This window comes from Camponotus floridanus, unplaced genomic scaffold, assembly GCF_003227725.1.
Source record: "Camponotus floridanus strain SB8 unplaced genomic scaffold, Cflo_v7.5 scaffold401, whole genome shotgun sequence".
Classification (NCBI taxonomy): domain Eukaryota; kingdom Metazoa; phylum Arthropoda; class Insecta; order Hymenoptera; family Formicidae; genus Camponotus; species Camponotus floridanus.
This window is the reverse complement of record NW_020229550.1, coordinates 46941-61594: the sequence shown is the minus strand read 5'-3', so window position 1 is coordinate 61594 and position 14654 is coordinate 46941. Positions and strand designations below refer to the sequence as shown.

General features: G+C 27.5%; 1 protein-coding gene and 1 long non-coding RNA gene across 2 annotated transcripts; both read right to left on the bottom strand.

The window, feature by feature from the left end:
• Positions 1-264: 264 nt before the first annotated feature.
• Positions 265-2025, bottom strand: LOC112638953. The gene is made up of 3 exons (XR_003123229.1): positions 1958-2025; positions 1068-1146; positions 265-460 (listed from the first exon to the last, which is right to left on the bottom strand). It is a non-coding gene; the product is annotated as an uncharacterized LOC112638953 (long non-coding RNA).
• A 3670-nt stretch (positions 2026-5695) lies between these two features.
• LOC105249485 (protein dopey homolog PFC0245c-like) lies at positions 5696-10696 on the bottom strand. Its single transcript, XM_025411603.1, has 5 exons — positions 9526-10696; positions 8146-9176; positions 7554-8028; positions 6420-6653; positions 5696-5913 (listed from the first exon to the last, which is right to left on the bottom strand). Exons 1-5 carry the CDS (start codon positions 10694-10696, stop codon positions 5696-5698), a joined length of 3129 nt encoding a protein of 1042 aa, XP_025267388.1.
• Between the last annotated feature and the right edge of the window lie 3958 nt (positions 10697-14654).

Below are 14654 nucleotides of genomic sequence, written 5' to 3'. Positions count from 1 at the left end.
CAATTTGCACACGGCGTGTTGCTTTCGTTGACTTGAGGGAAATTTAAGTTTCTAAGTTTAATTATAGGCAGATACATCATCAATTACATGTTATAGGATTCTAATAATAAAAAATCTCTTTAATTCTTAAAAGTTATAATATTAAATGTTAGACTTTTGATAAAATGGTACATATTGCAACACTTCTAATTTGTACATATATGCAATGCTTTATCACATCTTTTATATACATTTAATCTTAAATAAGTTAAAACGAATGCGACAACTGTAAACGTCGACATGTAAAAATTAAATAAAGTAGCAAATATACAATTATCTCTAAATATTTTTTGAATAATATTGTCACGTCCAGCGCCTCCGTTTAAAATCCGTCACCGTCGACAAGGATCTGACGTTGTTATGCTATCACATGATGTGACTCACACCAGAGGTATCTGCTTAAATCAATATTTTCGAGTTCCTGAAACAAACAGAGAAGACACAAGCTAAATACTTACATACATTTGAAACATTCGTTATATTCTAAAATTAGATTTGTTAATATTTAGTCATACATTAAAACTAAGCACACAAAATTATTCACGATACATTAAAATCTAACAGAGTCTGTTTAAAATTAACATTAATTAATAATTAATTATTACTAGTTATTAATTGTTCATTAAAAGATTTATAATTGTCATTCTAGTTTAGTTATAATTTCACTATATACCACTGTGCTAATTACAATATATAACATTCCAATAATGTTAAAATGGGATTATAATATTATAAATTAACATAATTAACTCAAAACAATGAGTAAACGCACATGACAATTTAATTAGAAGCCTTAAGATTAAAAATATTAATTTAATCTTTAAATGATGATTAAAGAAAATGAAATTTACTATCATATACAAAACACCTTAATATATATTAAACGCAGATATGTATGCAATTAAATTAGAAATCACATGTATACATTCATTTAAAATTTTCTAATTAGACATAAGTTTGCGTATTTGTACTCATCTGGTTATTAGCAATCCCACTAGTAAACATGTATCGAGCCTCAAATCTGATACCTGAATCAAAGCAGCAACTTGTAAATGTAATGACACCAGACAGACAGACATTCAACACACTTCTCAATAAGAACATCATCTGAAAAACCAGAGAAAGAATCAATAATATATTATAACAATATTGAGTCAATTATAGCAAATTAATATCACATTTATATATATACATATATATATTTTTTAAACCTGACATATATATACATATATAGAAGGCTAACTTTATTCTGATTTTATAATTAATCATGACTAATTATTAATAAATAAACATTTCTCTGGATTAAACATAACATTAATACAACATAACATTAATAACAACACATAAAACTGTGCAATTAATAGTAATAATGAATGAACACAGTGTACCACATCAATTAAGATTTTAATCTCGCTACATATATTTTCATGCTGTGCAACACTATGTATAAGTGTGACATGATAATATATATATTTTCAAGTGGACTATCAGCCCAGCTAAATAATTAGACACCTGGCTGTCCAATAAAATAAATATTTACAGGTGCTGAAAGTTACACCTGAGACAAACATAAAGTCTGGCTTTGCAATTCACATTTTCACATTGTATATCACAGTATATGAAAATATTACGTTATACCGTACATTTTCAGATATATTATCAGCTCAACTAAGAGATAAAATGCACGATTTTCCAACAAAACAATTGTTTTCATGAGCTGACAGTTGCACCTGAGATTAAAGTGTACATACATGTATATATGAATGCATATATCAATATTTTCAAAGAACAATCACTATTCAGATTTGAAAACAGACTATATTAAACAAGACTATATTAAGCAGTAGAATGCACAGGTCAAAATTACACATTTATGTACATTATTGATATCTGTCACTCACATAAGCTCCTAACCTACCTATACTTTTCCTCGTTTGAAATGCACCGATATGACACAGGATGCAGTGTATAAGTAATACTTATACGCGCTTTATGCGGCGTCTACAATGAGATTTTTAGGCGTAAAACTTAAGAAATTGACCAATCACAGTCGAGTATTCTCTTCATACTTGACTGTGATTGGTCAATTTCTTAAGTCTTACGCCTCAAAATCTCATTGTAGACGCCACATTAAGAACCGTCTACAATACATGTCGTAAGTCGGATGTCGGACGTCGTCTGATTGGATTATTCTTTTCTAAATTTAACTGTGATTGGTCGATTTGTTTACGACTTGCGACATACGACTCTATATAGAACAGGCCTAACCAATGATGTTCGATATTCTTCTCTAAGGTCAACTGTGATTGGATAATTTCTTGCAGCCTACAACTTACAACGCCTATTGTAGACGGCCCTTTAAAGCGTAGTCTACAATGAGACCTTAAGACGTAACACTTAAGAAGTTAATCAATCACAATTGAGTTTATAAAAGAATCATGAATATGATTGGTTAATTTCTTAAGTCTTACGTTTTAAGGTTCCATTATAGACTACACTAAGGTGCGAATTCACGCTGATATATATAGTACTCCTGTATTGCCAGTTCTGTAGGAGGAACGAACGAAAACATTACAGTGCAGACGATAGCTTCCCTCTCGCACGGTAGCATGTCATATATATGCCATATATATATTTGACGCATGCGCAAAGTGCTACCGTCGGATAACCGTGCGAGAGAGAAGCTATCGTCTGCACCGTAATGTTTTCGCTCATTCCTCCTACAGAATTGGCAATATAGGAGTACTATATATATGATGTCGATACTCGACGCTCATTTCTGGCGTCAAAACAGATCACGTGATCAAAATTAACGAATTGATATTTTTATTTTTGGTCACGTGATATCTTTTGACGCTGAAAATGGGCGTTCGCATGAAAAGGCACCTTTAAGCGTGTAAGCGTCCAAAAGGAACGCATCCTGGTCATATCGGTGCATTTCAAACGAGGAAAAGTATAGGTAGGTTAGGAGATTATGTGAGTGACAGATATCAATAATGTACATAAATGTGTAATTTTGACTGACCTGTGCATTCTACTGTTTAATATAGTCTTGTTTAATATAGTCTGTTTTCAAGTCTGAATAGTGATTGTTCTTTGAAAATATTGATATATGCATTCATATATACATGTATGTACACTTCAATCTCAGGTGCAACTGTCAGCTCATGAAAACAATTGTTTTGCTGGAAAATCGTGCATTTTATCTCTTAGTTGAGCTGATAATATATCTGAAAATGTACGGTATAACGTAATATTTCCATATACTGTGATATACAATGTGAAAATGTGAATTGCAAAGCCAGACTTTATGTTTGTCTCAGGTGTAACTTTCAGCACCTGTAAATATTTATTTTATTGGACAGCCAGGTGTCTAATTATTTAGCTGAGCTGATAGTCCACTTGAAAATATATATATTATTATGTCACACTTATACATAGTGTTGCACAGCATGAAAATATATGTAGCGAGATTAAAATCTTAATTGATGTGGTATACTGTGTTCATTCATTATTACTATTAATTGCACAGTTTTATGTGTTGTTATTAATGTTATGTTTAATCCAGAGAAATGTTTATTTATTAATAATTAGTCATGATTAATTATAAAATCAGAATAAAGTTAGCCTTCTATATGCGTATATATATGTCAGGTTTAAAAAAAATATATATGTATATATATAAATGTGATATTAATTTGCTATAATTGACTCAATATTGTTATAATATATTATTGATTCTTTCTCTGGTTTTTCAGATGATGTTCTTACTGAGAAGTGTGTTGAATGTCTGTCTGTCTGGTGTCATTACATTTACAAGTTGCTGCTTTGATTCAGGTGTCAGATTTGAGGCTCGATACATGTTTACTGGTGGAATTGCTAATAATCAGATGAGTACAAATACGCAAACTTATGTCTAATTAGAAAATTTTAAATGAATGTATACATGTGACTTCTAATTTAATTGCATACATATCTGCGTTTAATATATATTAAGGTGTTTTGTATATGATAGTAAATTTCATTTTCTTTAATCATCATTTAAAGACTAAATTAATATTTTTAATCTTAAGGCTTCTAATTAAATTGTCATGTGCGTTTACTCATTGTTTTGAGTTAATTATGTTAATTTATAATATTATAATCCCATTTTAACATTACTGGAATGTTATATATTGTAATTAGCACAGTGGTATATAGTGAAATCATAATAATTAAATTAGAATGACAATTATTAATCTTTTAATGAACAATTAATAACTAGTAATAATTAATTATTAATTAATGTTAATTTTAAACAGACTCTATTAGATTTTAATGTATCGTGAATAATTTTGTGTGCTTAGTTTTAATGTATGACTAAATATTAACAAGTCTAATTTTACAATATAACGGATGTTTCAAATGTATGTAGGTATTTAGCTTGTGTCTTCTTTGTTTGTTTCAGGAAATTGAAAATGTTGATTCAAGCAAACCTCTAAGCATAAAGACGTCCTTGTCGACGGGAATTAAACAGTGACGAGAATTAAACAGAGGCGCCCACGGTGACATAATTATTGTTGGAATTAATTAATGCTTTTAATTATTTTAATAATTTAATGAATTACACTATAAGTATTTATAAAATCATTGATAATGTCAATATTCTTAATTTGTACAGAAATAAATTTTCAATGATATTTATAATGATAATATATGCTGATATTTATAATGATAATATATGCTGCCTCGTAGATGTATATTTACATCAAAATAATTATAAATTGTAAAACTATATTGTAAAACTATATTGCAAATATATTGCTTAAATCTCTAAACATTTATATAAATAACACAAATGCAATTGATACATTCTTTAATTATTTTTGAACCCGTTTTTCGAATCCACTTAATAGTCATAAAAATTTGCTCAAATTTGCAAGTCTTTAATAATATTTCGTCTGTGATAATATTTCGTAGTTAATTTTATAATTGATTACGCTTTACATGAGATGCTTGATGAAATCTGTCTAAGAAAATTTTGGCTAAGTTTTATCTTTAAAAATTTATTGAGGAAAGCTGCGTCATTGAAGAATTATTTTATTTTATATGTACGTTTATATGTCGATTGGATCATATTATATGTGAAAAATGTAATGGTGTATTATTTTTTGTATAATAATAATAGAGAAACAGAAATACTGAAGGATAAATAATAAATATATGTATAATAGGAATTGTAAAAATATGCAATTTATGTGTAGTCGCACAAACAGTATCATTCTTTATTTTCATTTAAAATAATTCAAAATATTTTTTATATATAACAGTGTATACATATAAGTATATATGTATGTAATACTTATATAATAGTATATATGGCATATGCATTGCACGTGTAATCATAAGCATTTAATATATATTTAACAAAATATATGACTTTGTACTATATTACGTATTTTGCTATATTTTCTCATTTTCTTTTTTATGAGATTCGCGCAACAAAACGTAAAGTTTTGATTGATTGTGTTGAACTAAAATTAAATAATCTTTTTTTTTTGCAGAAAATAAAAACAATGTTTTTGTGATTGCTAACAGCTTAAACATTAAACAAAAATAATTCATATATTGTTTCTGAATAAATTATTAAAATATTTTTGAGTGAACATTTGTCCATTTAATATCGTTTAATTTTGCCAGATATATAATTATGAAGCCATGTTTTAATTTGCGCAACAGATCGATTGATTAAGTATTTATTTTTTTCCTTTACATAAGAAATTTTTTTGTTAGATGGCAATTGTGAAGAATTAATTTCCTCTGAAAATTCTTTAATTACTGCAGTACGTTCTTCTTCTGTCCAACGTCTTCTTTTTGTTAAACCATATGGGGATGCTACAAAATAAATTAAATATTACAATTAATAAGATTATACTACTAAACATACAGGAACAGTTCACCCGAATTTATAATATAAACTTTTATTTATTTATAATATATATTAATGTTTTGAAATATTTATTTATAATATATACTAATGTTTTACTTTAAAATATTCCTAAAAAATATTCCTAAAAATTAAAAAATAATACATTAATAAAAAATATGAATAATTTAAATAATTTAAATTTAGCTAATATAGACTATTGTTCATTATCATTTTTTAAATAAAAAATTTATTTATTATAAAAATATATTTATTATATATATCAAAATATATATATCAAAATATGTTTATTAAAATGTATTAAAATTGTATCAATCTACATTACACATTAGAACTTATAATAATATATGCTTTGACATTGTTTATGTAAAAGTAAAACTAAATAATATTTAAGAGTATACGATCTTTTATAGATTATGAAAACTGTGTAAAATAGAAAAGAAAATAAACTTACTACTGCGACGTTTTTTTATGTTTGGAGAATAATTTTCATCATTGTCGTTATATGTAATTGCATGATTTTGATGCTTAATTTTTCTTTTTATAGATTTTTGTTGTTTATTTGTTATGCAAATTTTAGAAAATTTGTTTTTTCCAGATTGTACTGAAAGAGGCTCACGTGAATTTATCATACATGTTTCGCTGTCCGATGCTTCATTCGACGTATCTGTTCTTGTACCTTCCTCTTCTATTAATAATAATATAATACTACGATAATTGTTATATAAATATATATATAAATCGATTCATGAAACTAATAGCGAATTCGACCGCTTGTACACTGCTCATCATTAATTCGTTCCATTCCCCGAGTGAATTTATATAGGATATGCAACATATCTGAATTAATGACGGACAGTGTACTAGTGCTCACTGAGTGCGAATGAATATTTTCAATATCACATATTCGGTTTGTGCTCACAGTTCTAACGCATTCATATTGTTGTATTCAGCAAATGAAAAATGCTTTAATGACGAATTTATATTCGGAAATGAAAAAAAAACTGTACGAGAGCAAAAAATGTTGCACTGACTTTTCTGACAGTGCAGTTTGATACTGCACGGACACAGTTCTGCTCGCACCATGTCGAAACAGTACTAGATCAGATCAGTTAGTGCATGTATGCCGAATTCACTATAAGACTAATATGTGCTACAATCATAGATGTAGATATGTAAAAATTAAGCGAAGCAGCAATAAATGCAACAATATGAAACGTCTCAGTCTCTATTTAGATTTTCTTCAGTATATCATACTTAACATATTAATACTTTGATGAATGAAGAAGATCCAAATTAAGACTGAAATATTTCATTGTTGTATTCATTGTTATTTTGTTCCATTTCATATATATCCATAGTTATAGCACATTGAACTTTTGTAAACTAATTTATAAATGCATTTGATTTTGTTTTCTGATTAACTATATATAATAAAAAAGTAAAATACAGAAATTAAAAGATAATTTTAGAAATGAAAAAAGAATATTAATATCTATTATAAAAAACTTATGTAAATATATATATATATATATATATAACTTTGAAATATCACATAAAATAACAAAAGTAGTATAGTACATAATACCTGAATCGCTATTATTGGATTGCTGTTGCACATTTTCACCTAACGCTGCTTCAAGAAATTTTGTCATACGGATAATCTCTAATGCTGGTATTGACTGCCGGTAGTGACGTTTATGAATTTTTTCATGATGTCCCATAAAGTTAGCCAAATCATCCACTTCATTTTCAGATAAATTCAACGTAATGCATGTTGTAGCAATATGTTTGCGTAATTCAGTGCCTCTTAATGAATGTGGTATTTGTGCATCACATTTTTTAGAAAAATATCGCATAAGGACACATGCTCTTAAATATTTAAAATAACGTTTAGTATTACTAGGTATGCCGAACACATATGGATTTTTTCCAGGAACATTTGCATCCTTTCGATGCTTCAAAATTAGTTCAATACATTGAACTAATTCCATATCTAATATGACAGGCACGGTACGTCCTAATTTCCCACGAATTAAAAATCTGACGTATTTATTAGCAATCTAACATACAAAAGTTTATTTAAATTATTACTTTGTGTTACACAATATATATATATATATATGTATATTACGCACTACAATTTATGTGTATTTCATTTATACATAAAAATAATTTACCTGTTGCAAATTTGTTCCTAATGATTTATATAAATCTAAATAAGTTTCTTTTGTTATACCTTCGCGAGTATTAAAATCTTCTATAGTAACACGTTCAATTTCTCCTGCTCTTCTTCTGTTAAAAACTTGTGTAGATGTAAGTGTAACTTTTGCAAGTTCTAGCCATGTTTTGTACATAAATTTCTTCTGGAGCTTTGTATATAATACTTTTCTTTCGCTTTTTAGGTATAAATGTAGCTTTTTTATGTCTTCCATAGATGGAAGTATAACTTTTTTCTGTCTTTTATGTTGTGTTACATTTTCTTCTACTGTTTTGTTTATGGATATCCCATAATCTTCTTGTACTAATTTTAAAAAGTTTTCTGTGGTGTTTTGCTTTTCTACATCATTTGTTTTTATGCACTCACTTATTAACAAATTACCAATTTGTTTTATGTATGTCCCAATATTTGATGCGACTGATGGTGCACCATATTTTTTATTAACAGCATCAAAATGAGATATTTTATTTACTGCTTTAAGACAATCATCATACATGGAAGGATCATATATGTCAGTAAACTCTGTCACGTTAGATCTATACTCTTTTACTGCGATAAGAAACCGTCCTAATAATCGAAGTCTAGCACGAATCATATCTTGTTGATGTTGATGATTGTACTTAATGCATAGTTTGTTTGCATATGTTATTAATAATTTATCATATCTAATACATCGCGTAACATCATCTTCCCTCAAAATTGGGAATAAAACTTTTCTTACTGTTTCACTTGCACATTCATGGATTCTTCCCATCACAGTACGTCCTAAAACTTGTACATTTCTGCCGTTGGATGTGCCTACATCTATACATTTCTTAAAGTGATGTCTGATATTATTTTTAGTGAACCATCCTTTACACTTTGCACAACACGTAAAATTTTGTACTGTTTTACAACTATTTCTAGTTGGCCTTCGACAAACAATTAACTCTCCCGTGTTTATAGAAGGATCTGTGTTATGTATAAAATTACCCTTCCTCCTAATTGTTTCTATAATTTTTTTTCTTTCTAAATTACCTAGAATAAAAATAAAATATTAAATTATATAAATTAATAAAATTACAAGCATATTAACAATATTAATAATATTTATAAAAAATATAAAATAAAATTTTACATGATTTTAGTGCATATGAATTATATTATACTATGTATTCATGTTGTACATATATTTTAGAAGTATTGTATATATAAATGTGTATCTTATTGTGTATAGGTAGTGTATATAGTGTTTAAATATATATATATATATATATTATTTTATTGTATATATGTATATATAAATTGTGTACATATATTTAAAATTCTACAGAATTATAAGAATTATATAAAATATTACCTTTTGGTAACAATACAAATTTTTTAACTTCAGGTTCCGATTTATGTACATTTTCTAAGTGACGTGCAATTTTGCTTTGAAATTTTTTGCAATAGTAACAAAAATTCTTTTTCTGAAGGCCCTTAGGTATAGAAAATGGAACAAATAAATTGTCTTCTCGACAACCAAATGTGTTTATAGAAGAAATATCTATCAGTGAAGCTGAACTATTTTTATCAGATGCAGATATGTTATTTTTATTAGTTGTAGATATGTTATTGCTGACATCATGTTCTGTAGATTCTCTTTCAGTTGTAATTTCCGAAGGTAAATATTCGGAAATATTCGTTGTGTTTGCACAAACAATGTTGTCAATAGTATTATCATCACATGAAAATGTTATATGATTATTACTATCACTGTGTGTGTGATTCATAGAAGTTTCGGCACTAGTGAGATCATTCAATATACTAGAATTATTATCAAAGGGAAATATCATGACATCATTGAGAATTACACCAGTTTCAGAATTATTGATATTATCATTATCGTATGTGAATGTCACATTGTTACAGGAATTATTATTATTCATAAAATTATTAGTAGTAATATCATTATCTATAATGTTACAGTTGTTATTATCACAAGAAAACGTCACATTATTGTCAAAATCAGTGTCATTCGTAGAATTGTTAGCACTATGAACTATGCTACGATCTCTATCATTATCACAGGAAAGTGGTATATTGTCGTCATTCAACGATTTACTGACATTAATATCACCATATATCATTTTTTGACTGTTGCCATTATCATAGGAAAATGATACATTAAGATTAACAATCTTATGATCAACAATCTTTACTCTATTATGCTCATTATTACAGTCTTTGGAAAATATCATGGCATTATCACAATCAACATGTTTCGTAGGATTATTGATATAACTTTCACCATTTATTCTTTCGTGAGCATGTTCATTATCACAAGAATTCATCATATTATTATCAAAATCAGTGTTTGTAGAATTGTTGACATTAATAGCACTATGCTCAACTATATTATGACATTTGTTATTATCACAGGAATCTGATACATTGTTATCAAAATTAATATTCATAGAATTATTGGTACCGATATCATCATCTATCACTTTATAGCTATTGCCATTGCATTCATGCGAATTTATCATATTATTATCAAAATTAGTGTTATTTGAATTATTGACACCAATCGGCGAATTGTTGACACCAAGAGTACTATTTACTATGCTAGTATGATCTTTGTCATTATTGCAAGAAAATAAAATATTATCATCAGAATTATAAACATTCTTAGAATTATTAATATCTACTGTTTCGTTATAATTATTGCTATTATCACAGGAAACTGTTACATTAAAATTCACAGCCTTTACTCCACAATTTTTGGAAGATATAGCATTAACAGAGTCAACATGTTCTGTAGAATCATTGATATTCTTTTTATTATTTGCATTACTTATTGTTGCATTGTGACTATATCCATTATCAAGAAATATTTTATTGTTGTTAAATTCAGTTACATTATTAAAATTATCAGTATTTATATCTTTATTAATACAACTCATATTAGTATGGAAAATATTTTTTTGTGATATTACTGCAAACAATAGAAATATAATTAGGAAAATAAAAACATAATATATTACACATAATTTCAGAATTTGATAAAACTGTAAAACTTACTATTATTATTAACAATTGAATTTATATTTTCCAGAACAATGTATGGATTATTTGCATTCAAATTTTTAGCAATTGCAGAAAGATCATCTTTGCTTTCTGTAAAAGTAGAGTATATAATTACAACTAGAAGATAACATATTGCTATGAAAATTTAACTAAAAAGATTAAAAAATATGATATTGTGCAAATACCAATATATTTTTATAATTTATTGATATTAATTTATAATCATTTATAATCTTGTGTAATGTAATATATGTATATAGTAAATATTTATAATTTAATAAGGTTATGTGTTGCTATGCTCAATATACACAATATATACGCTCTTGCATTGGGAAAATTATATATTACGTTACATATAAAAAATGATACTTACTATTCTGTGCAATTGCATGTGTAATACATTTTTTTTTACGATTCTTATTAACCGTACATTTAATGTTTGTTCTTTTGTGTTTTATATTTATTACATGATACTTATGATCATTACAAAAGTATAATATATATTGTGACATTTTTCGTATAATGTGATTCAGCTATATATAAAACGAATGAAATGACTCTTAAACGAAATAAAATATACTATTAGCTAATATAATTAAAAATTAACTATCTTAAACATCAGCCATCTTAACTCGACACGAGGTAATCATAGAGCAATGAAGTAATATATTATAGATCCTGACCTTTGGATATCCATGAACAATAATTGTAAATAGAGAGATCCGTAATTGAAGAATATATTGATATTATCAATAATATCAAATATTTTACATAAACGTTTAAAAATTTGATTAAAGTGTTTTGATAGCGAAATAATTTACAATTTATATACTTCGATGTTTTGTGAATATATATGTCATTTTTGTATATCATTTATGAGGCAGTATTATAAATATCCTTAAAATTTGTTTTTTATGGAAATCTAATGTATTGGAATGATTTTTTATTTCAATAAACACATATAACTAAAATTCGTTAAATTACTTTATATATAAAATAAATAAAAGCAGAAATTACTGTGGACATTAATTATTTAAATAATTGTTTTAATGATTTTTCAGAACACAAAATCTCCTTTTCTGAATAGTCCTGAAAACTGCGAGATAATATACAATGGTAGTTTCCGGAACATATTTTCAATAAATTTAATAATAAAAAACTGAGCTCTTTGCAATGTAATATCTGAAAATAGAAAATGATTATTAACATTATTAAGGGACTTTTATAAATAGTTTGTATTGTAAGAATAAACGTATTTAATTTGTGTTAATGCAGAAAAATTAAAGGCTTCCACACAAAATCCGTAGCCATAAACTTATGATTGCTTTAATACTCGATCGTAATTGGCCGATTCGCTTATTGCTTACGTCATAGGAGTTCTGCCCACAGGACGCGGAAACGCTTGTTGCGCAGCAAAAGTTGGATCGAATTCGACATTTCACGTGCAGTAATTGTCTATCACGTCGCTTTTTGCCGCGCGGCAAGCGTTGACTACAAATGTAGGGCTAAATAGCTCAGTGGTAAGAGCAGTCACTCGGCAAGCGAAAGACTTGGGTTCGATTCCCGATTCAGGGACTTCGCCCTGATATTTTTCTCGCCCACGTCTCTTTAGAGGGGTAAAGAGGGGTATACAGAATTCTCGAAATGAGAATCTATATCTTGGTAAAATAAAATTTGGCTAATCTGGTCTATTGAATTTGAAAGGACTTGTAACCTTTGATTATTTATTCACAAGCGATTACAAAAAAACTCTAATCCATAAAAAATTTGTCGTGGATTTTATCAATATCTGATCATATCTTGCCAAATATAGTCATATATTATTATTTATTCATTTATGGTATAATCATATATGATATTATATTATATACTATATATGCCATGACATGATTAGATATTGATAAAATCCATATATGGTCAATTTTGTATGGACTTTTTTTCTGGGAGCATCACGCTTTGAAAATTCTGTAATATTGAAATTACAATTGATGAGTTAGTTATAGCATTTGGATGCGATCTAGTACGAAAATAAGCATCGTGTGTCGTAAGCTTTAGCATTAAAAACACAAGCATTGACTATTATTTTTCTAAAGTCCTTAGAACTGCCACATAATATTAAGTGGCAATTCCAAAGACTAACTGGATATGGGATAGGGTGAAAAAGCTGTGACCAATAAAAAATCGGAAGTCGCCATTAAAATCGACCTGGGTCTACATTAGAATAAGAAAGACAATAAAACAGACAAAGACAAAGACAATGAGATTGAATGATCTCGCGTTCTTTGTTTAGACAAACATCGAATGATCTCGCTGTTCTTGTCTGTCTTATGATTTTAATGGCGGCTTCCGGTGTTCTATTGGTGACGCTACGCGATCTTTGATTGGTGTATATTTTTAGATCTAAGAGTATACACCAATCAAAGATCGCGCAGCGTCACTTTCGCATACGTTAATTTTTCCCACGATTTCAAGAATAGGGCCCCAGGATCAGTGACAGTGATCTTTATACACATAACAGTGTCAATTGGTGTTTCAGCAAGACACTGTGTAAGGGCTAGAGTACAGACTCTTGCATAACGCATAATACATATACATAAAAAAACTGATTGGTCTATTTATTGGTCTATTCAATCAATTAAATTCATTATGCATATGCGTTATGTATTTATGCAAAAGTGTATGCTTTCCGCTTAACACAAGCTGCGTTCCGACATTTATCTTAGGAAATTAATATGTATTGATGTATATATATCATGAATCACATATATATTTCCAAAAAGGGATCTTTAGTAACGATTTCTATTAAATATAAACTTTATATATATATTTCTAATTTAATATACTTTTCATTAAAATATTTAAGTACCGAAAAATGCCTTTATATCAATTATAATATTAAAGATAGTTATTTTATGTAAATATATATAGTAGTATAGTAAATATATATAGTAGTATATATATTTATATATAATATACAATATACAGGGTGTCTCAGAGCACTTGTGCCAACGCTCGTGAGCAGGTAGAGCGCGATAAACTAAACAGAAAAGTCCTGTACCATTTTGCGATTTTCGCAATAATTATTAAAATATTAATCAAAAAAGAATGATATGATAAAATAAATGATTAAGACAGGCATAGAGAGCCGAAGATCATTATAAGTAACGAGTTATACAGATTAAAAAGACCAATAGAAAACGTTAATAGTTGAAACTTCAAATTTAATAAAAGAAAGATGTTTAGACAATTTAAGAGCGGACGTTTCGATTTGTATTTAAGTCATCTTCTTGAAAGAAGATATATAGATAGACATATAGCACTCAACATACGCTAAGCGTTTTTAATTAATATTTTAATAATTATTGCGAAAATCGCAAAATGATACAGGACTTTTCTGTTTAGTTTACCGCGCTCTAC

Bases quoted from the DNA above. Each gene is read 5' to 3' on its own strand.
- LOC105249485 (XM_025411603.1), bottom strand. From the start codon at position 10,696: ATGATAAATTCGCATGAATGCAATGGCAATAGCTATAAAGTGATAGAT. The intron at 9,177-9,525 runs GTAATATTTTAT...AAAAAATTATAG, and splicing joins ATTTGTATTGTTACCAAAAG to AAACAATTAGGAGGAAGGGT. The intron at 6,654-7,553 runs GTATTATGTACT...TATTATTAATAG, and splicing joins ATCCAATAATAGCGATTCAG to AAGAGGAAGGTACAAGAACA.